General features: G+C 48.8%; 1 protein-coding gene across 1 annotated transcript in view; it reads right to left on the bottom strand.

The window, feature by feature from the left end:
- Positions 1–22,123, bottom strand: part of CDH20 (cadherin 20) — a 213,400-nt gene that overhangs the window by 46,945 nt on the left and 144,332 nt on the right. The window contains exon 2 of the mRNA XM_018039785.1: positions 6,790–7,184. Within this exon, the coding sequence (XP_017895274.1) occupies positions 6,790–7,035 (246 nt within the window). The 5' untranslated portion in view covers positions 7,036–7,184. The remainder of the gene's footprint in view (positions 1–6,789; positions 7,185–22,123) is intronic.

The raw sequence follows: 22,123 nt of genomic DNA, 5'->3' as shown, positions 1-22,123 counted from the left end.
CTGTGGAGCAGAACTGTGAGATTCAGAGAACTGTGAGTACAGAGGAGCCGTGATGTGGACCAGAGGCCAACTCTGGAGCTGCGCCTGGATTTTCCCACTGTGTGGAGGGTTGGTCCCCCTAACCCCCACGTGACTCAAGGGTCCACTAAAATTGTATCAGTTCAGGATCTAGTCAGGGAGTAAAACCCACACCAGTCATTTTAGCAGAGAGAATTTAACATGAGGGACTGAAAACGAAAAATGTTGAAGTATCACTGGAGATGATAACCAGTAACTCGAGGAAACAGCTTGTGCCCCTCTGGCTGGGGGAGCAAAGGACAGGAGTTGGGGGCTCTTGGAACCTAGACGTTTGGAGGAGGCTGGGCTGGAGCCCTCTGAGAAGGGAGTGTTATCCCCTTGGGCTGGGCTCCAGGAGTTTAGAGGTGAGCCACCCCCCTAGTGCCCACCTCGCATGGAGCTGAGACTCCGACCTCTGAGAAGGGGCTGTTATCATAACCCTTGGACTGGGCTCCAGGAGTTTAGAGGTGAGCCACTCCCCTAGTGCCCACCTCGCACGGAGGTGAGACACCGACCTCTGAAGAGGGGGTGTTATCTCCCTGGGTTGGGCTCCAGGCATTTAGAGTTGCTGAGAAGGGGGCGCCCTCCAGTGGATGTGTGAGGCTGGGGTGTGGAAATGGTTCCAGAAACCAGAAGCAGCTCCCACAGATAAAGGAGCGAGTCCCTCTCCTCCCGCCTCTGGTTCTCCCCCTAGAACATTCCTCTCTCAGGACCCGGGAGCTGCTTGGAAACGGAGGAGCTGTGATGTGCAGAGTCCCAGCCCCGTGGAGTATGGGAAGGAGAATATAGAGCTGAGAGACACTAGCCTAGTAGCCAGCACAGTGATGTGAACTGAACATTAGGTTCTCCAGTCACAGAATGCACATTTGGTTGCAAAAACTGCAAAGAAGTGATATTAACAGCTTTTCTGTCAGTCACTGAGCAAATTGGTACTGTGATAAAAATGTGCTTTATGTGTATCCATACGTAATTCAGCTCACACTGACTGAGCACCAGCTCTCCGGAGGAAGGTGCGGAGCTTCGGGGATGGGGTTGGCAGCACACAGTTACCCCATCCTGGGAAAACAGCTTTGTTATCCTAGACCGAATAAGACAGCTGGATATCCTACTTAGCCTAACCTTGCTTTCGTCTCTAAGATCTTGAGCCAGAGGAGTAGCGAGTGACGGGAAGTACATGAAGCTCGACACGGGGGTGATGGCGCTCCTTTTCGCCGTCTTTCACGGTGCCTCGTATGGTTCCAGGAAGGCAGTGAGTGCTCACATTTGTGGTTAGACAGCTTCCGCGCCCTTGTTAACCTCAGCGTGACTCGGGACCACAGATTCCTGCAGAGCACGAGCTCGCTGCCTCCACCTCTTTGCATATGTCTACATGATCTTGCTTTGACTCGACGCTGCCTTGTCCCTGGGAAGCCCAGTGTGGATTTTGTAAGGCCATACCAATTACAGCTGATAATTGTTGCCATACTCCTTTTTGAAAAAAGCAAATACTCAGGCAGGCTCTCTAAACAGATGTCTTCTAGAGCTCATGGTGACGAGCTGAAATGCCCCTGGGAGAGAGGGATGGGTTTTCTTTCAGAAGAAAGTAAGGGGGAAGGTGCCTGGGTGAGTGAGAACACACCTCCCTTCCTGTGCAGGCGACAGGCCCACTCCGGGGCGTCGACTTGCATTGAGAGCTGGTCGGCCAGGATGACTGTGGAGGTGCGGGGGATGGCCTGTGTCCCGGGGTGGTGGATTAGGACAGGGTGAGCCCCGATCTCGGGCTTCCCAGGGGGCGCTGGTGGTAAAGATCCTGCCTGCCAATGCAGCTGGATGGAAGAGGCACAGGTTTGATCCCCAGGTCGGGAAGATCCCCTGGAGGGGGGAGGGCATGGCAGCCCACTCCAGTATTCTTGCCTGGAGAGTCCCATGGAGAGGGGAGCCTGGAGGGCTCCGGCCCACGGGGTCACACTGATCATGAGCACTGGAGCGCACTGCACGGCTGAGAGCTCCCACCTTCAGGGAACAGGCTTGGTTACGTTTCTGGTCTCACTGACACCGTGGACTCTTCTGTGTGTCTCTCAGGGCGAGGTCTAAAGTCATGGCCACATACAGGCCAAAGAAAAAGAAAGCCCATGGCTTCGGTGTCAGATTTCCTATTAAGCTTCTGTGTAACTTTGGGCAAGGACCGTAACCTCTCAGAACCTTCCCTCATTTAAATTATCCAGGAGAGGTGACTTATACTTACTTCCTAGCACTGTTGCGATGGCTGAACCACCTGCCCTATGCACGTGGGGCTGACACACAGCACTGGGTACCCCAGGAAGGCGTCGGGTCCCCTAGTCTTTCTGCATTTCCACGTGTCCAGTTCTGTGCTAGGTGTGGAGTGTCAGGGAAATGTAGGCGAGGCCAGGAGGAGGTCTCAGTTTTACCCTTGGGAGAAGGAAGGAGGGCTCGAAATTGTACAACCACACAAAGCAATTACTGAATACAAAAGCATTTTCCAAAACTTATTTTAGCAGGAGCTATGAAGGAGATCAGCCCTGGGATTTCTTTGGAGGGAGTGATGCTGAAGCTGAAACTCCAGTACTCTGGCCACTTCACGGGGAGAGTTGACTCATTGGAAAAGACTCTGATGCTGGCAGAGATTGGGGGCAGGAGGAGAAGGGGACGACTGGGGATGAGATGGCTGGATGGCATCACCGACTTGATGTACATGAGTCTGACTGAACTCCGGGAGTTGGTGATGGACAGGGAGGCCTGGCGTGCTGCGATTCATGGGATCACAAAGAGTCAGACACGACTGAGCGACTGAACTGAACTGAATGTGTGTCTAGTTGGAAGAAGTGTTTTACAAATACCGAGTTGCTAGAAATCTTTGAAACTCTGAATGGAAGATGTATTCATGATGGAAAATGCTTTTAAGCTGGGACCCTGAGGAACTCGAACATGGCTGAGTGGAGAGGAGGGGACGTGTGTCCCGGGCACGACAGCAGCAAGCGAACGCCTCTGGGGCAGGGACCGACAGGGTGTGTTGTGTCGGGCGGGTGAGGAGGCCAGCCTGACTGAGATCAGGGTGAGGCTGGAGCTGTCCCAGCGGGGGCTCATTCTCTGGCAGTGCTTGCCCTGTGTGCGGCGAGCTCTGATGAGCCCTGCAGAGCCACAGTGGGCGAGGGACCTGATGGGAGGGCGCTTGAAGGAGATAAACGGCCCGAGTCCCGGGGGAGGGCCGGGAGAGCCTCCCGCACCGCCCGCTCAGCTAATCTAATCATGGAAACCCAGAGGACCACAGGGAGGACAGCTCTGGAGAGGATGAGTGACTCAGAGAAAGTGGCAAGGAGATACTGACAGGACGTGCTGACAGGGGAGTGAAGGAAGAGGAGGGGAGGGAGAAGTCACAGAAAAGTCACAGGTTCCGAGGCTCAGGGGTTTGCAGGTACGTTAGGTCTGCGTTCCTGAGCTGCTTAATTCCCGTAATGAACTCACTGTACTACCGCTGCGGCCACTATTACTGGTCCTCACCCTACTCCTACTAGAGGGTAACGATCATTAAGATCTTAGTCTGGACCAGGCACGCTGCTAAGGCACTGTCCCTGTGTTAGTCAGTTCACTTAATCCTTATTACTGTACGAGGTGGTTGTGTCTGCATGACAGGTACCGTGTTAGATCTTGTGGAGGAAATGGAAGTGATACCCTTGTCCTCACAGAGCTTACAGCCTGGTCTAAGGCTTCCCAGGCGGCTCCAGTGGTGAAGAATCTGCCTGTCAGTGCAGACGCAAGCGGTGCTGGTTCCATCCTTGGGTCAGGAAGATCCGCTGGCGGAGCCTATGGCAGCCCACTGCAGTACTCCTGTCTGAGAAGCCCCATGGACAGAGGAGCCTGGTGGGGTACAGCCTGTGGGGCCGCACAGACTCGGATGCGCTGCGTGCACACACACAGCACTGCCGAAGCACAGATACAGACAAACGAGTAACGCAGATACTGTAGGTTGTGATTAGAATGGGGAAAGCTTATGGTAGTGAGAGGGTCCACCAGGGGTGTGCCTTAGAGAGCAGTCAAGGCAGAGCTCGGTGTGAAATGAATCCTCGAGGATGAAGGGGAGCCGACCCCTAGGGGAGCCCGGACGAGCGCGTCTCACGATGCGGGGAGGAAGGCAGAGCCGGCCAGTCTGCGAGCTGCCGGAGGCTGCGTCCCCAGGTCTGGGCGGAGAGAGGGCGGCGGTCAGAGCCCCGGCTGAGAGGGCGGGAAGGGCAGCGCGCCCGTGGTGGGGCCCGGCGGGGGGCGCGCCAGTGGTGACCAGGGGCCGGCGGGGGGCGTGCCCATGGCGGGGGCCGGCCGGGAGCGAGACACGTGGCAGGGGCCGGTGGGCGGCGTGCCCGTGGTGACCAGGGGCCGGTGGGCGGCGTGCCACGTGGTGGGGGCCGGCGGGGGCCCTGCCCAGTGGTGACCAGGGGCCGGCGGGGGGCGTGCCCATGGCGGGGGCCGGCCGGGAGCGAGACACGTGGCAGGGGCCGGTGGGCGGCGTGCCCGTGGTGACCAGGGGCCGGTGGGCGGCGTGCCACGTGGTGGGGGCCGGCGGGGGCCCTGCCCAGTGGTGACCAGGGGCCGGCGGGGAGGCTGCGGGAGGAGACCTCGTGAGAAGAGGGTGGGTCCGGGTGGCTCAGAGCGCAGCGGGAAGGCCCTGATGGCCGGCAGCAGGGTGATGCGGTCTGTGTCGGTCGTGTCTGCCTGTGCGGCCCCGTGAGCTATAGCTCTTCGGGCTCCTCTGTCCATGCGATTCCCCAGGCCAGAACCCTGTAGGGGGGTGCCATGCCCTCCTCCAGGGGATCTTCCTGACCCGGGGATTGAACCTGGGTCTCCTGAATCGCAGGCAGATTCTTTACTGTCTGACTCACATTTCAAAAGATCACGTATGGAGCGTGGCCTGGAAGGACGTGCGGGCAGAAGTAAGGATGCTGCTGGGGGGACAGGTGTTTGCGCAGGCTGAGATGACGGTGGGCGCGGGGGTGAGACGGAGGAGGGTTTGGTTCCGGACTAACGGGATCTGCAGGCGCAGAGACCGAGGGAAGGGGCCGCCTGACCAGCAGGGCCCAGGCTTAGGAACTGGGAGGTGGCAATGCCGCCACTGGGACGACCGAGGGCAGACGCGGTTTGGGAGGGCGATCGGGGATGCTTCAGGGGATGGAGGCCGAGGAATCCTAAATGCGGTGCGGGAGGGTTTTTCCTCTGAAGCTTGGAGGAGTGGTCTGAGCCAGAGACGGAGGCTTCGAATTCACTGCTTTAGGGGTTTAAAGCCATAGGGGTGAGTTTAACCCCCCACCCCCCGGGGGTGGGTGTGATGGGGAAGACGCCACAGGTGGGCTGGAGGACTGGTGAGGGGCTGAGAAGGAAGGAGTAAGAACGAGGCTGTGAACGCCGTGAAGCTGAGGGAAGAACGTGAGTCAGGGAAGGGCTGGGCAGCGGCGTCCAAGGCCCCAGTGGGGCGGCTCCATAAACTGGACCGTCAGCTCTGGGGGTGGGGAGGTCCCGAGGAGCCCCGAAAACATGGCATCTGTGCAGAGACAGGGCGGAGGGCAGCTACCTGGGCTCAGTGGTTTAGGCACTAAGTTGTGTCCGACCCTTGTGGCCCCGTGGGCTGTAGCCCTCCAGGCTCCTCTGTCCATAGTGTTCTCCAGGCAAGAATGCTGGAGCGGGGGGCCATTCCCTTCTCCAGGGGATCTTCCTGACCCAGGGATCTAACCCGGGTCTCCTGCACGGCAGGCAGATTCTTTACCGGCTGAGCCACCAGGGAAGCCCACCTGGGTTGAGAAGTGGGTGGAAGTGGAGGAAAGAGCTTATGTAGACAACTCTTAAGAAGTTCTCTTATCCTTCTTCAACATTTGAGGAAACAGGTTAACGGGACTTAGTGACCTGCCCAGAGTCACTCCGGAAGCAATTGGCAGAGCTGGGTTTTGCACCCACATGTGTTTGACTCTGAAACCTGCACTCTTAGCCTGTGTGCTAAGCAAGTGTTTAAGTTGTTTGAATGAATTATTTATTTTCTAATTAGTTCCTTGTTTCCCGTGTTCTCTCAGTTGCTTTTGCAAAATGGCCTCTGATTAACATTCAAATAAAGTAAACACAGGAGAAAGCCCCGATTAAAAATGAAATGATGCTGGATAAATCAAGGGATTTCGAGTGTAAAGTTTATAAATATATTCATTGATTGTCTCCAGCGATCCTAAAGCACAAGCTAGGATCTTCTGAAAATGAAGAATGTTTTATTCTTTTTTTTTTTTCCATTGAATTTTGGCCTCAGGCAATACCTTTGGAAATGCTTTGAAAAAGACAAACCCTAAGCTTCTCCCCTTGCATTTCTCAGTTTACTTCTTCCTTATCCTGTTACTCCTGAGGCTGCTGCTGCCTGTGTGAGGACTTGAACAGTTCTTGCAGGACCCAAGTCTTTTCCTCCCAAAACCCAATTCCTAGCCTTTCCCACTCAGAACAGAGGCAAGAACAAGGAGAGAAGTCTTTCCTTTCTGACCAGTATCTGACAAAGCAAAAACTAGATCTCAACTCCATGGGGTTGCCCAGAGTTGGACACGACTGAAGCAACTTAGCAGCAGCAGCAGCAGCAGCAGCAGCTGTCAATTAACATACCTCTAGTTTAAAATTGTCCTCAGGCCTCAGACTATGTGAGCTTTCATAGTTCATATTCTTATTCAATTTCAATATCCGGTATTTGGATAACTTATTGTTCTCTTTGGCAGTTCTTACCTTGCCGACATACAAAGGGTCAGTTCCAGTGTATTCTTCCAGAACAAAAAACTGGTTCCAAACCCAGCTCCTCTTTGTCCGCGGGTGTGGCTGTGCCTTGTCTGACAGGAATGCTTCTAGTCTGCCTGGCGGTGTTGGTGTGCCCGAGAGAGCAGGGCTTGTAAGGTCCATCAATCCCCAGAAGTACAAGGACATGCCAAGTCCAAGCCAGCTCTTTGCATTGCTCATTCTACCAGAGGTCCACATGGGATGGCCAGGTTTTCAGAAAGTAAAGTCCAGGATGACAAAGCCACTCACTTCAGTATTTTCCAGATAAAAAAATAATGCAGTTTATTGAACACTTATGCTTCCCCGGTGAGGTCCTGATTCAAGTCAGTCTGCTTGAAGTTGACTTCCTGTCAAGTGAAGGAAAACACAGGCTGATGATGTCAGATTCTTTCCTGTGGGCTTATAGCAAGTTTTCAAGAAATGTCAGTAAATATTTGGCTTTTCTAGTCAACAAATGAAGGAGTCATAACATGTTACTGCTTTAGAAGTGTTTAACTAGTAAATAATATTTTGATAAAAATGAGACAACTTATCTTGATATACTCAATCCCAAACCTTCAAAAATGGATTTCAGCAGAAATAAAACTAGTGAATATATTTCTTCACATTGGTAATAGAGGGATAGGCTGTATTATTGATTGGCTCTTTGAAATATTTATGATAAGACAACCTCCTACATTCTTAAAAATTGCACTCATTTCCAAAATTGACAACTAATAGTTAATATTTTCATTAACCCAACTGCTTTTCTTGGTTCCTTAGAAAACCAAAAGCAAAATCTAACTATCTTCTTTTGCCACCCACAATTATATTTTGCTTGCTCCACGTTATTGATAATATTAAGAGTCAGACTTTATTTGTAAACAGCCATGGATCACTTCTGGTTTTAATCATTCTCTGAGCTCATGGTGGAATTTGAGTTTCACACTCTACTGCTTCAGCTCTGAAGCACTGATAGGGGCTGCTAATGTAACCTTTCTAGGATCGGAAAGGTCAGTTAATCACTGTATCATTCACAGGAGACTTTAAAGTGCTATCAGTCACATGCTTCCCTGGCCACAGGAGAGAGTTCTCGCCAACATTATTTTTCCCCTGAGCTGAAAGACTCATTTAGGCAAAGGGATGTTGACTTCTACCCTGGGGACACCATTTCATCAGTCAAACTTCTTTTGTTGCTATGAGGTCAGATTGGCTGGTGACCTCACGCCTGGGCTATGACCTCATCAACCTTTTCTTCCTTTACTTGGGCTGGATTTAATGAGCTGGCCTAGCACTCAAGTCATTCTGTCAGAACAGTTAGAATGTCTTCTGTGGGCTTAATATCTCCACTGCTAGTGTGGAGAACCGCTGTCATCTTAGAACAGATGTGTTTATCTGGCCATTTCAGACCCGTGCAACTAGGCAACGCTCCGTTCCTACAAGTGGCGAAATCCATGCGCTGATGCTGACTCAGTTACCACCTCCCACCTGTCATCATCAGAACTCATGTTAGCTTTGTCTCAAATACTCACTATTGAAATGAACAAGAGAATTTATAAAAGAGATCCTGTAATCATTCCATGTAATATGCCATTTCACTGCTGTAGAAGAAATCATTTGAATGAGAGCAGATAAAGAGGAATAAGGTGGGGGAGACTATAGGATTTCTATAACAGAATGGGAGGCCGTGCCTCGTATCGGTTCTGGCTCCAGAGGCGCTTGACTGTCAGGTGAAAGCAAGCTAGCTATGTCTTCTGAGTGACATGTTGGTTACTATTAAGAACAGTGGTGTGCTAGAAAGGGGGTCGGCAAGCATGGGTTGTTCCTTTTCTCTTTAGACTGGTCTATGGAAACCCAGCTCACTGATTGATCCTTGTCTAAGGGGAGACCTTCTGGAAGAAGGAACCTTAACCCCAGACATGAATTAAAGAAGAAGATTGGTGAGAATTAGCTATGCTGTTGTAGGGAGCTAGAAGATGGACTAAAGGGCATTACCAAAAAAAAAAAAAAAAAAAAAGGCTAGAATGAATCCTGGGATTGGCAGCCATAGTGGGAATATTCCATACCTTGGGAAACACAGACCTAACTGTACGTTTGTGGATGTTTGCTAGACCAAGGGTCAGTTTGACCCCTGGTTCTGCTTTCATTACCTCTGGCTTGTTGACGTCTACGAATTTTTATTCCTCTATTGAGCAGGGAATGCTATTAATAGTTCTCCCATCTACTTCACAGGATGTGTGTGTGTGTGTGTGTGTGTGTGTGTGTGTGTGTGTGAAGTCGCTCAGTCATGTCCGACTCTTTGCGACCCCATGGACTGCAGCCTACCAGGCTCCTCCGTCCATGGGATTTTCCAAGCAATGGTACTGGAGTGGATTGCCATTGCCTTCTCCAGGGGATCTTCCCAACCCAGGGATCAAACCCAGGTCTCCCGCATTGTAGACAGACGCTTTACCATCTAAGCCGCCAGGGAAGTCCACTTCACAGGATACCCGTGAGGATTTGCTGGGACAGTGTAGGTGAACATGTTCTGTAAAGGACTAAGGTGCCAACTGACATTTGAACAGCCACACAGGGAAAAATTACTGAGTCATGTGTAGAAGTGATGAAGCTGAGCCTGAAACATATCTCTTGCGCACTTTTGGGGCCAAAATTTATATATATCTGAAAGGGCCCTATATATATATATTATATATTATATATTATATATTATTTTACAGATCTCTGTGTCTGTGATAAGCATTATTGGGGAGTAAATTCTGGCCCAGACCAATTCTGTAATAGCCAAACTTTTTTTTTTCTTTTTGATATGAGGAAACATTGAAGAATTATTTGGAAACTTTGTAGATTAGAGAGAATTTTCTTTTGGGGTCACACTTATCAAAGATAGAGCTCAAAATGTATATTAATGCATTTCCTCTAATGCCTGTGTCTCATACGTGTACATTTTGTCTGAGCATTACTTTCAGTGGTTTTGATGACTTTTTCTAGCTACTCTAACCATGTCACTTTTGGGCTCTGAGTGAGCAGGTGCTTGTGCGTTGGGTGAGGGGGTGGGCCATGCAGATGTCCCGTCTCCTGCTCCCACTGCTAAATATTCTGAATGGAATGAGTTTTGAGGAAATTTCGAGAGGAATGTTAGGGAATTTTAAGTAGATTTTGAGGAATTTTAAGACTATCCCTTCTATTCTCCCATCTCTAACAAACTAGATATGCATTCTTGCCAATTAAAACCTCCTATCTTTACCTATAAGCATGATCTGAAGAGCTCAGGAAAAAAAAGGAGGTATTCTGTGGAATCTTTGTGATGAATATTTTGTAGGCTGTTCAGTTGCTTCTGCTTTCATCTCTCTCTCCTGCCCACTTTGGCCTCCTACACACCAGTGCAAAGCCCTCATGTTCTTCCCTTTCACGAGAAATGCACAGAAGTGGCTTCTGGATGTTTGGGGCCTGTGGAGCCCCTGGTGACCCCGTGAAAGGGCTGGTGGCCCACATGTCCCACTCGTGTCCCCTGTGATGCACCTAAAATTCCAGAGCCGGCAGTGCCTGGGAACTCCTTCTGTGTTAAATAACTCGATGGCTACAGCTGATTGGCAAGCACTTTCTTCCTGCTTTCTTAGGATGGAATGCATGAAAAATACTCCCTGCCTAACTTTTCAGAAAGCAAAATCTGGGTTATCCAATAGTTAAAGAAGAGTTATTCTTTTCACAATTAGAGTTGTTCATGCAAGTGAGGAGAAAATCGGTTCTGTCAGAAGTACTAACCAGTCTGCAATTATTATAAATAAGATGGTTCTCATATTCATGTTTTTTCCTCCAGGGTAAGAATAGCAATGATGTGTCTGATGGTAGGCTAATTGCTGTTGTTCTTACAAAGGAGGAGACTACTATATGTAGATACAGGTCTGTTTTGAAAGACCATGTATGCCACATGAAGGAAGACAGCATTAGTGGAAATTGACTTCTGTGTTAAACGAGTCTTTCAAGAGTCTTTTTTTCCCCTCCCATCCTGCCTGAAGAAAGTAAACAGCTTGGTAATGAACCCAGTAGGAAGAAATTAAAGTTGTACATAAAAGTGTGCTCTCAGTGAATTGTTTATTTCGTTACTTAAATTTGCTGTGATATTTAAAATGTAGGGGAAAGGAATGGTTACTGCTTTCTCCTTGAAATGAACTGGGCTTTTATGGTCTCCCTCTGATTTCTCTCTTCATTATTCCAGTTTTCCCAAGCTTTTCGTGGTTAATGGAAATACTACTCAGTAAAGCTCAAACGACATCTCGACGGAAGCAGAAGAGTCAGCCACCTCTGTTGCTGACTTCCTCTAAGGACGGGGGTAGGGTTGTTTTAATCTTCTGTTCTGACCTCATGCTTTATAGTGGTAAATGGAGGCTGTGTTGCTGTGGTTTCCAACAGCTAAACGTCTGAAGCCATCACTTTTACTTATAATAAGAACCTCAAAAATGTGCTTCAAAAGAAAGGCAGAGCTTTGCGAGGATCCTGGATATTAGAGTGAAATATGACGGTGGGCCACGAGGAGCGTCAGCATGAAACCAGACGCATCTCCGCGCGCGGAGTCCCCTCACCTCCCAGTCAAGAGTCTCTCCTGAGAAACACGGACGTTTCACTGCGGAGGCAGCCCCTCAGTGTGGAGGACGGGTGGTCCCGCGTGTAAACTGGAGTGAAAAATTCCTACGAAGAGGGTGTCTGTGAATATGTACAGTTCACAAACAGTAAGGCTCCCCTTGGGGAAGGCCATAAAGAAAATACTTTCCGCGCTTCTGTAAGCGAGCTTTCAGCCTCCCTGGATCTGTGTGCGCTTGTCTGCGCTCCTGACGAAATGGAAGTGGTGAATGCTGGAAGGTGACATAGCTCCCTGACCTAAAGTCTTTTCCTTTTCCTACAGATGTGCCATTTTGCTTTTCAGCTGGGCAGTCATTAAGTGAGTAGAGGCTCCGATCCTCTTCTGTGACCATCGACTCACCAGCCTCCCCAAAGCTGCCCATCTGTGGAGGTGACCGAGTCTCAGCAGAGCAACAGAACCGGAAGAGGTGGTCCAGGCACAAGGCTTTCTGCATCTGGGCCGTGTGCTCGCTTCCGGTCCCCACTCCGCGCCTTACTGCCTAATGGATGACACTGCCCCCAAGTCCTCAGTTAACGTGTCTGAAATGGGATATACCTTAAAATCAGTACGTAGATGTAATGTGGTCCTATTTCCTCTCCCCTGGATCTCTTCCTCAAAGAAGCTATTAATAAATTGATGGTGTGTCTAGAATTGAAGAATGATGCTTTTACCTTTTTATAAAATCAAAGGGGATTCTTAATTTCCATGGAGAGTTCTTAGGAAAGGTAGTCATCACTCTTGCTTATCTGTTTTCCTTTGAATTCCTGCTCCTCCACGTCCCTCAAAACCTGTGGAAAACTTGAGCCTAAAGGCTGAGCTCTTACAGTTGCCACTCAAGCCGTGATCAGCCCCAGAAAGCTTCCCTTTCTCACCACTTGCTCTCTTTGCTCTCCTCTCCTTCCCACAACCAGATTAGTCTGGCCGAGGGAGTGCTGTTTTAAGACGTTCAGAAATGGAACTGTGGGGTTGCTGTGGCAGAGGGGGAGGTACAGGGCGGCTTAGCTGAAGGTTTTAGGAACGAGATGTGGTTTTATGTAAGACAAGGCGCGTGTGAGTTTGAGTGTGTGCATGTGTGTCTCCCCATGTGGGTGAGAGGAACAGAAGGAAAAAATGGTAGAAAGCTTGAATTATGTAATTAAGAGCTGGCTTTGAAAAACCTGATCAGTCCCATAATAAAACCTACTTTGTATATCCCATGTATAGGTTGCCCCTCCGGCTATAAATTTCCTAGCTTGGGTCATGAATAAAGGCATTTTCGCTTTCGAAATCCTTTTGGCTGGAGTTCACGCCCAGTTCTTCGGTTTTCATTCTCTTGTGATCAATTTTTCCAGTTGAGGGTGTCCTGACTTTTCCCATCTTCCAAGAATGGCAAACAGATTCTTACTGATCCTTTCACTCATGCTTGGCATCTAGTAAAGGTTTTAATCCCAAAGGAGTCAGGAAGTTTTTGACCTACTTTACCCTTCCTCCGGTTTTCACTTTTAATCAAGCTAATGAAACTACAGTTCAGTCCATGACTGCAGTTAGACAAGAAGGATCAGTTTTGATTTTTTTTAAGGTCGTCTCACATGCTCACTAATTTCTAGTCTTATGTGCCATTTATAATTGCATTTGTGCCTGTTCATTAAAAAAAAGCATATGTTTTAAGTGTAATTCTTTGGCTAAAGTTCTTCTTTGATAAGTTACAGATAATCACAACTCAGGTTTTTCTGTATAGCTTTGATTTCTTACAGAAGTTCAGGTGGTATATTCTGATAAATCTTCCCTGGACCATAAAGATTAATCCATAGGAGGAAGAGTTTGGGGGAGAAAGTAAGTCTGCTGTCTAAAGTTAAGACAATTTATTAATTTGATAAATACTTGAGCATCAAACGGGTTTAATCAAAGAAAGGTTTGTAGGCACTTCTCTGGCCGTCCAGGGGTTGTGACTCCACACTCGGGATGCCCTCCTCCAGGGGATCTTCCCAACCCAGGGACTGAACCCAGGTCTCCCGAACTGCAGGTGGATTCTTTACCATCTGAGCCATCAGGGAAGCCCATCAGTACTGGGGCGGGTAGCCTATCCCTTTTTCAGGAGATCTTTCTGACCCAGGAATTGAGCCAGGGTCTCCTGCCTTGCAGGCAGATTCTTTGCCAGATGAGCTACCAGGAAGCCCGTGTGATCTTGAGCAAGTGACTTCAACTTTTTCCATCTCAGTTGGCCATCTGAGATAATTATAGACTCTCACGGGGTGACTGTCAGAATTAAGGGAGAAAGTATGTTCGAAGCTCATAGCTTGGTGTTTGGAAAAGACTTGCTCTTGAAAAATAGTAGGCGCTTCCCGGCTTCAAGATGTTTGCTGTTTCGTGGAGCAGCACGGGCGTGTGTATGTATGTGTGCTAAGCCGCTTCAGTCATGTCTGATTCTTTGAGACCCCAAGGACCGCAGCGCCGGGCTCCTCTGTCCATGGGATTCTCCAGGCAAGAATACTGGAGTTGGGTGCCACTTCCTCCTCCAGGGGATCTTCCCCACCCAGGGATGGAACCCACATCTCTTTTGTCCCCTGCCTGTTGGCAGGCGGGTTCTTTACCACGAGCGCCACCTGGGGCGCCCTTAGTGGGGCCGGTACTACCGGTACTCTGAGCAGCGGGAATAGTAGCAGGAGCCGGTGCGGGCCTGACACCGTTCCTAGCAGTGGTGACGATGGGGTCTGAGCGGCAGCAGGAGTTACGGGGCAGTCTCAGCGGAAGTGCTAGCATGGATGATTTACTCCACGGCAGGTTGTGTTGAGTAATGTGCATTCTCTTCCTTATTTAGTCTTTGCCAGAATTCCATGGAAAGGTGCTCTTTTCTCATTCTGCAAAGAAACAGATGGACAGCGGTGTGCTCCGGTTGGCTCCTCCCGATGGTCATGGAAGCCGACTCGCACATCTCTTCCCAACTCTGTGAAATCAACCATGGTGTGAATATTTCCACCACAGCCATTGCCAGATGCCACGTAGCGAGTCATGGGTGAGCTTCTTCAGCAGCTCATGACTGACTGTAGCACAGTCTGTGTGATAAGGGCCCCAAGATGGGGAGAAACGAAATGCCACACCAGGTTGGAGGGGCTTCCCAGGTGGCGGTGGTAACGGATCTGTCTGCCAGTTTAGGAGATGCGGGAGACACAGGTTCGATCCCTGGGTGGGGAGGGTCCCCTGGAGGAGGAAATGGCAACCCACTCCAGTGTTCTTGCTTGGGAAATCCCACGGACAGAGGAGGCTGGCGGGCTGCAGCCCGCGGGGTCACAGAGAGTAGGACACAACGGAGCCACGGAGGACACATCGCTGCACACCGCTCAGAAGAGGGAGAAATGGTTTCTAGCAGCGGGGAGGTGTTTAAGGTGGCATTGGGACCAGACCTTGCAGGACAGAAGGAAGGAAGGCGTCGACGTGGACGAAAGTGCGCCTGCAGAGGCGCGGGTGCAGGATGCAAAGGGCCTGTCTGGGGGAGAGGGAGAATTTAATTTGCCTGGAGAATGAGGTCTGTTCAGGAGGGCGATGAGAGATAAGACAGGACATGTAGGCAAAGCCCAGTAGCTTAGGAGCTTTGAAAATTGCTCGACTGGAGTGTTTGGAATGTATTTAATTGTCCATAGTGAGCAGGTACAGGCTTTTAAGCATGTAAACGTGCACTTGTTTGATCTCCGTGTGTCAGTGTTTCTGGAGGAGGGTGGGGAGGGGCGGGGGTCAGTGAGGGTCCAGGGAAAGCTGGTGAGGAGCCCTCGACCAGGGGTCAGGGCGGAGCGGGTGGTGAGACCTCTTCAGTACTGAGGAGACGGTCTCCAACACTTGCATACGGACGCCACTCTCAAGGGGCATGCAAGAAGGTGCGTGCTTGGGTTAGGGCAGGAAGTTGAGAGGAGGCGCTAGTTAGAGGCGAGGAATAAATTTGATTTTAGACTTAAGGATAAAAAATTCATTCTTCAATGCCTGATTATTTAAAGAGGCAAGAACCTTCCTTCTCTTTTTAGTCCAAAACTTCAAAGCAGCTTTGGGCATAAAGAATGTGAACTCCCTTCTCTCCCTTGGAGCAATTCTTAGTGTCTCCGGATGCGCACACTGAATCCAGGCTCGAGACCTGGGGCCAGGCCTGCTGGTCAGTGACTTCCTGGGGCTGCCTTGAACTTCACCTTAGCCGGGGACGGTTTTGACCCACCAGTCCCCACATGCTGTTCTTTTCACACAATACTGACTCTCATGTTGGGATTGTGGGTGTTATATCTTTCATAGTTCTAATGTGTAAAGAATGAACCCAAAGACAACTGGATAATCTGTTTAAGGAAAAGAAACCCCCCTGGAAAACAAAGCAAAAATCTCATTGATATTTTTCACCTATCCTGTTAAAGGTAAAGAGAAACTTGTCTCCTACTATGTACTTTCCAAGTGCTTTCCTCTCTTTGAAGGAGTGATGCGCGGTGGGGCTGGGGACAGCGTGGTGAGACTTTTTCCATCTCTGCTTTTCAATGTGTGATACATTGGGTGGCTCCTTAGCCTTTCTGAGTCTCAGACGTGAGGATAATAATCATCTTTAAAGGACCGTCATGCCTAATACTACAGATTAAATTCTGTTTTTGTTTATTTGTTTTACTTCCTATGTGTTTCCCTTTTTGTCTTTTTTTCAAAGCACCTTGTGCGTTTGCTGTCTTTGCGTTTTGTGGTTCAGTGTTGTGACTGTTTACTTGTCTCTCTTTTCCCCATTCTGTAAGCTCCTTGAAGATACAGACAGTATCTTTTACCCATGTGTCCTTGATACCTAGTGTAGCATTTGGTAAATGCTAGGTGCTTAATAAATATTAACTGGGTGGCTAGTGGCTAGTGTATTTTTAAGCTATAAAAAGTACTTAACAGCTTGATATTGTTATTCTAGGCCTTTGAACTTTTATTTAGAGTTAATTAACATTTTGCCATACTGATTTTAGCATCTATTCTTGAATGAATATGTTAGTTGCTCAGTCATGTCCAATTCTTCGCGATCCCATAGATTGAGGCCCGCCAGGCTCCTCTGTCCATGGGATTTCCCAGGCAAGAACACAGGAGGGGGTTGCCATTCCCTTCTCCATCTATTCTTACCAGCAAAGTATTAAGTGGTGTGTAAATAGTATAAAGGCAACAAAAATCAAGGAAATAGGATACCGAATGTAACAAACCTTTGCCTGTCAGAAGCGCTCTAGAGTTAGGCATCACAAAGAATCTTTTTTGAGATGCTTGGAAACCTTACAAGGCAATTGGGATTTGAAACATTACATGATCTAAAATAGATTTCCAACAGTAGATGATTTTAAAAATTATGATATACCCATGCAAAGGGATGCTATGTAACTCTGCCTTTGAAAGAAGATCAAGAATTGGTTTAAAAGCTGTTCTGAAAAACACCATTTGTTATCAACTTCTTAACACATGTTGCCAATACAACCTACAGTTGGAGAAACAAAATTTGGCCACTTCACAGTTTTATCAGAAATCAAGAACTGTACTCTAGAAATATCTCAAATGAACTGATACAGTAAGTGGTTATATTAGAACTGGCTGATCCTAGGCTGATGTTGTCCGTTATCCATAGATCTCAGTGACCTTTTGAGAAGGTAGTTGTAGAAAGCGCTGTCTTTAAGCCTAAGATCCGGTGTTCTCTTGTCCACTTTGATACCACTCGTATCTCGGATCGCCGCAACAGGCCGTGCCCACCGCATGCGCACGGTGGGCGTGGCTCTCGGGCCTGCAGGCTGCAGCCTGGCCGCGTCCCATTGTCATGGTGACACCGTCGTGGGCGGAGACTGGCTGGCTGCTCCCGTCTTTCTGGGCTCTCTAGTGTCGTCTTTCTGGGCTCTCTAGTGTCCCCGCCTGTTCTCTAGCTCAGCAACTGGCACCCCCTTTCAAGCAAGAGTGCGAGGTGGTCCTCATTTGGACTCTAAACAGAGTCCGTCTGCTCCCCAGAAGTCTAGCCCCGTCGGCCCTCTGTTGGAATAGTTAATACTTAAGTTTGTGTTCTTTTTCGGAGGAGTTCTACCATGTTAATAGGTGACGTATGAAAAAGGAAATTCCCAAATGGCACAAAGCAGACTGGCCTCACTCTCCCAAGCGGAGTGGGACCCTCAGGAAGTGACCTGGTGCCTCTCAGGAGTGAGAGCTGCTCTCAATCTAGGGTCTTCTCGGTCCTTCCCGGCTCCTCTGAACCCTGGGTGGTTTCGGCATCAAGGGCGCCAGCGAGGCTCAGGCCTGGATCGGGAGGCGCGCGCGTCTCACGCAATGAGGAAACGGGGTGGGATCCTCAGGTCTTCCATCGTTAGACCTCGTCCTGGGTGATTTTGGCGCTAATTCCCGATCTCTGGCTAGCTATGAAAGAAATCACCTCAACATGCAGTGGCCGAAAACAGCATTTGGTTAGTTCCGTGGTTCCCGTGGTCGGGAGCTGGGCCGGGGGTTCTGGCGGCGCTCCTCGGGCCTCTGCGGCGCGTGGGCTGGACGGGGCCCGCGGGGGCCCTGGGGCCTCGAGGTTTCGCCTGGTCCTTCCTGCGCCGTTTCCAGCGGGACTGGCGCGGGCTTCCTCGCAGCGTGGCGGCTCGTGCGGGCCGCGGGCACGGCCAGGGCGCCCGTGTGGACGCCGCTGCTCCTGTTCTCGAAGCAGAGGCCGCGAGGCCTCGGAACCCTCTCAGCACCACTTCCGTTGGTTACGAGCCGCTGGCGACTCCACACACACAAGGGGCAGGGGAGCCGGCGCCGCCTCATAGCAGGCGGGCTGCAGAGCGCCGGATGCGCCTGTGGGACGGGAGCTGTTACCGTGGCCATTTCTAGGAAATGCAGTCTGCCGCACCTGGATTGTCAATCAAGCCGTTCAGGGCCGTTGAGTTCAGTGTGGAGGAACGTTGGTAATCTCAAATAGCAGAGGTAGGTTTTCGTATTTAAAAGGGATTGATGCGGTAGGGGTGGGGTGATGGTTATTCTTTGCTTTAAAAAACTTACATAGGACAGATCCTGTCCAAACCACCTAGTCTGCACTCAGGAACGGAATAGGCTGTGCGGAGACGGTGCCTGTCAGGGAGGGAGCTCCGTGTGGGCAGAACGCACCGGCGTTGACTCCGCCTTCCTCAGGGGCCGCCCGTGAGAAGCTGCGTTCTGACTGTTCAGTACTGACTGGAGAATTGTCATCAGCGGATCATTCTGAGCTTTAGTGCAACGACAAGTACTATCATATAGGAGCAGGTTCTGCATCAAGTGTTTAATATCCACTCATAATTTTAAGGATATCTAAAGTCATGGTCACTAAGCACTGAGATTTTACCAACGCAGAAGCCAGTGAAAATGATGGTGATAAAGCTTGAGGCTTAGCCCTCGACACACGGCTCTTTGGAGAGGTATTAGAATATAAACGGAGCGGTGATGAACATGATAAAATCTAGTAACAACTCGAAATGAGAACTCGTTAACAACAAGATTGATGAGTCAGGGTGGATATCATTGCCTCCCAGTTTGACTCCTGACTTTTTTCTCTGTTGGGTCTCTTGGTCTATTTTTCTTTTATTTTTTCTAACCTGGAGCATGATGGGCACTTCTAGCTATCCAAGTGAAATCCAGAAGTCAGATTCCTTCCATTCCCCCTCCCCTCCCCTGTATCTGGCTTCTTAGACTGTCAGCTTCTGCCATCTCTGCTTTCCGAGTCCTTCTCCAATCCCGTCTCCCTCCCCAGTCCTGCTGTCCCTGTCACAGTTTTCATGCTCTGAACTTCGTACCTTCACCCTCGCAGAGCCTCAGAGTTGGTGGCCTGCGCTACTCTATTCTCTAATCAGCCAAAGGGATCTTATCAGGGCGCTCACCTGCTAAAAGGCCTCTAATAGCTTCTCATTTCTTAGCTGATACAATCGGAACTCCTTGACAAGGCACTTAAAGGACCTACATGACCGGACCCCTACCTACCATTCTAGACTCATCTCCTGCCCCTGCTCCCCTTGCTTTCTTGTCCATCAAAATAAGCTAGACTCTACATTTCAACACCCTCACGCTTTTGCTCAGATGTGAGTGCCTTTCCCAGGCCCTTCTTTGCTTAGCAGCCTCCCTCCCGGGGAGCACTGATTAATCATTAGACCTGCCTTCTCTGCCCTTATGCCACTCTGTCCATTCCACCAGCTGGCCCCCCAGCCCTGCAAATTCTCAGAAGCTAGTGACTGTCACCTCTGTATCTTCAGAATTAGCACAGTGTTGGCATCAAACAGGAATAAAATAATACGTGGAATAGAACTCAATTTAATAAAATGTGAACAACAATTCAGCAATGTAACATTCTCACTCAGAAAGCAACTTGGCACCTGGAGGGCGATGTTCAAAGTAGGATTAAGGGTAGGATCCCAAGGAGCCTCCAGGTGGGACTGCAATCCTCACCAGAGCTTTGCCAGTTTCTGAGAGGATTGAGGAGTGAGGTGGGAGCTTGGAGCAGATACAGAGGGGTCATCAAGGCCTTGCAGTGTCCAAGGAAAGAAATCTCTAAGGCTGGAGGATGAAAGCCATGGTTCAGCTCAATAATGACAGCCACATTTAAAAAATTCATTACTGAAGATGGACATGTCCTAGGAATCTGGAAGAGGGAACATGGCCTTAGTAGACAAAGAGATTTAAACAAAAATGGGTCTCCTGGCAGTGAAGTTTATAAACTGGGGCAGCATCTCTGGAGATTATGGAACCTGCCTTTTTTGGGGGCAGTGGGGAGAAGATGGGGAACAAGACTGTAGGCAAGAAGTTTCCCACGGACTGAACTTTGGGTCTGCCGAAAGCAGGGGGTGGAATCTAAGGGCCAGAAAGCCTTTTACAAATAATTTACATTGGTGATATTTTCAAATGCTGACTTTACATCATATCAAGAACATTTAACTCACTTTTGCCTAAGAGAAATGTTGAACTTAAAAGCACCCTGGTGGCACAGTGGTCAAGAACCCGCCTGCCAGTGTAGGAGACTTGAGTTCTAACCCTGGGTCGGGAAGATCCCCTAGAGGAGGAAATGGCCACCCAGTCCAGTATTCTTGCCTGGAGAACCACATGCACAGAGGAGCCTGGCGGACTACAGTCCATGGGGTGGCAAAGAGTCAGACACAACTGTGACTGACCATACACACACACAGGAAAAGGATTAGTGTGCTCTCCTCTAGAGAGCAGTCAATTGAGGATGATGCTTGATTCTAGCTATTTCTATTTTGACTTGTAAAGGAAGGAATTTTTAAAAATGACCTGCCGATTGATCTCAGGTAACATCTGTGGCGAGATAGGATTGTTAGCTCTTCTGTCTGGAAAAACCATATGCCTCCGTGCTTTTATGCTGACACTTTCCCCCTTTCAGATATTTAAATACCATATAGGGGTATCACAAAGATGTTCTAGTGGAAACTGCATTAGCAGTTAAAATCCCTGTATATTCTTTTTCTATGTTGGTAAAGGGATTGGATTTCTCTGGAATGGAAAGTGCTCTTATGTATCTTTTTGCAAAATTTAATTTATTTTTTCTTTCTCCTGTAACCCCTTTCATCTTTCCTATACAGTAAAGAGTCTTTAAAAGAAACCCATATAAACCCTATAGGCTTTTGTTCCTACACTGTGAGGCTAAGAATAGTTTAACAGGAAACAATCCACATGCTTTCATCCATGTTAAGGAAAAAGATTTTGCAAATGTTTTCTTCAAAGTACTAAAAGTAAATGAAGGCTAAAGAAAGAGACTAACATGAAAGCCTTATTAATGGGAAATGCATTCTGATAAATCAAGCTGATTCCAATCTTAATAGTCAATTTAAATAATGGAATTGGTTAATAGCATCAAATTAGGATTAAAGAAAGGGATAAAATCTATTTCCACAAGTTGTTTCAAAACAAGACATTCACTGGCTGATGCCACATTATATGAGCCTGATTATGCTGTACATAATAAAGCATGCCCCATGATAAAATCCTACTGGGAGATGTGTTTAATCAGATGCCTTTGATATTATTTGAGTGAAAGCTACTTTGGATTCAAAAGACTCAAAGAGAAAAGTCTTTAGCTCCTGCAATCCATCTTAATCCACTGTGGAGGTTTGTGCTCCACACATACCCCATCCCAGCCTACTCCCACACGTAAGCGTGAGCTAAGTGGTTGTGATTTCAGATTTGTCTTTTCAGAAGTCATGAACAGAAATTGGTTTTGCTTAATCACCATGTTCCACTTACTGTTCATTTCTAAGCTTATCAGCAATCAAGTCAAAGTAAAGATTCTCTGTTGGCAAGAATTTTAATGGACACAAGCGAGTACACTCCCCAACAGTCATTTAAAACTGCCGTCTTAGCCAGCTTTGAGCTTTGTTTGGCTCCCACTGCAACTAAACCGACACACTCATTTCCCAAGACAGTCTTTCTATGCCACTGACCAATTTTAAACCAAATCTCTTGAAGACATGTCAGAAGTAACAGAGCGCGTGAAAAGTTTCCTAACTTACTTTCCCTTTCTTCCACGGTGTGTGCTAGTTCTGCATTTTTCTGAGCTTGTCCCTTTGAAGGTGGAGTTCACGTCATGCTGCCAGCCCCCACTGAGTGTCAGAGCAACTCAAAAGTGGTCCTCCCTCTGCCAGTTTGAAACTGGTCTCTAAATGACCATCAGCTCTGAAGGAGGCCGTTGAATGTGGGGAGTTTAGTCCGGTCACTTGGAGGGGAGAAGGCTAC

The sequence above is a fragment of the Capra hircus genome, chromosome 24, assembly GCF_001704415.2.
Source record: "Capra hircus breed San Clemente chromosome 24, ASM170441v1, whole genome shotgun sequence".
In the NCBI taxonomy this organism is placed as follows: Eukaryota; Metazoa; Chordata; class Mammalia; order Artiodactyla; family Bovidae; genus Capra; species Capra hircus.
Note: the sequence above shows the minus strand (reverse complement) of the source record. Positions and strands in the feature narration are given on the sequence as shown.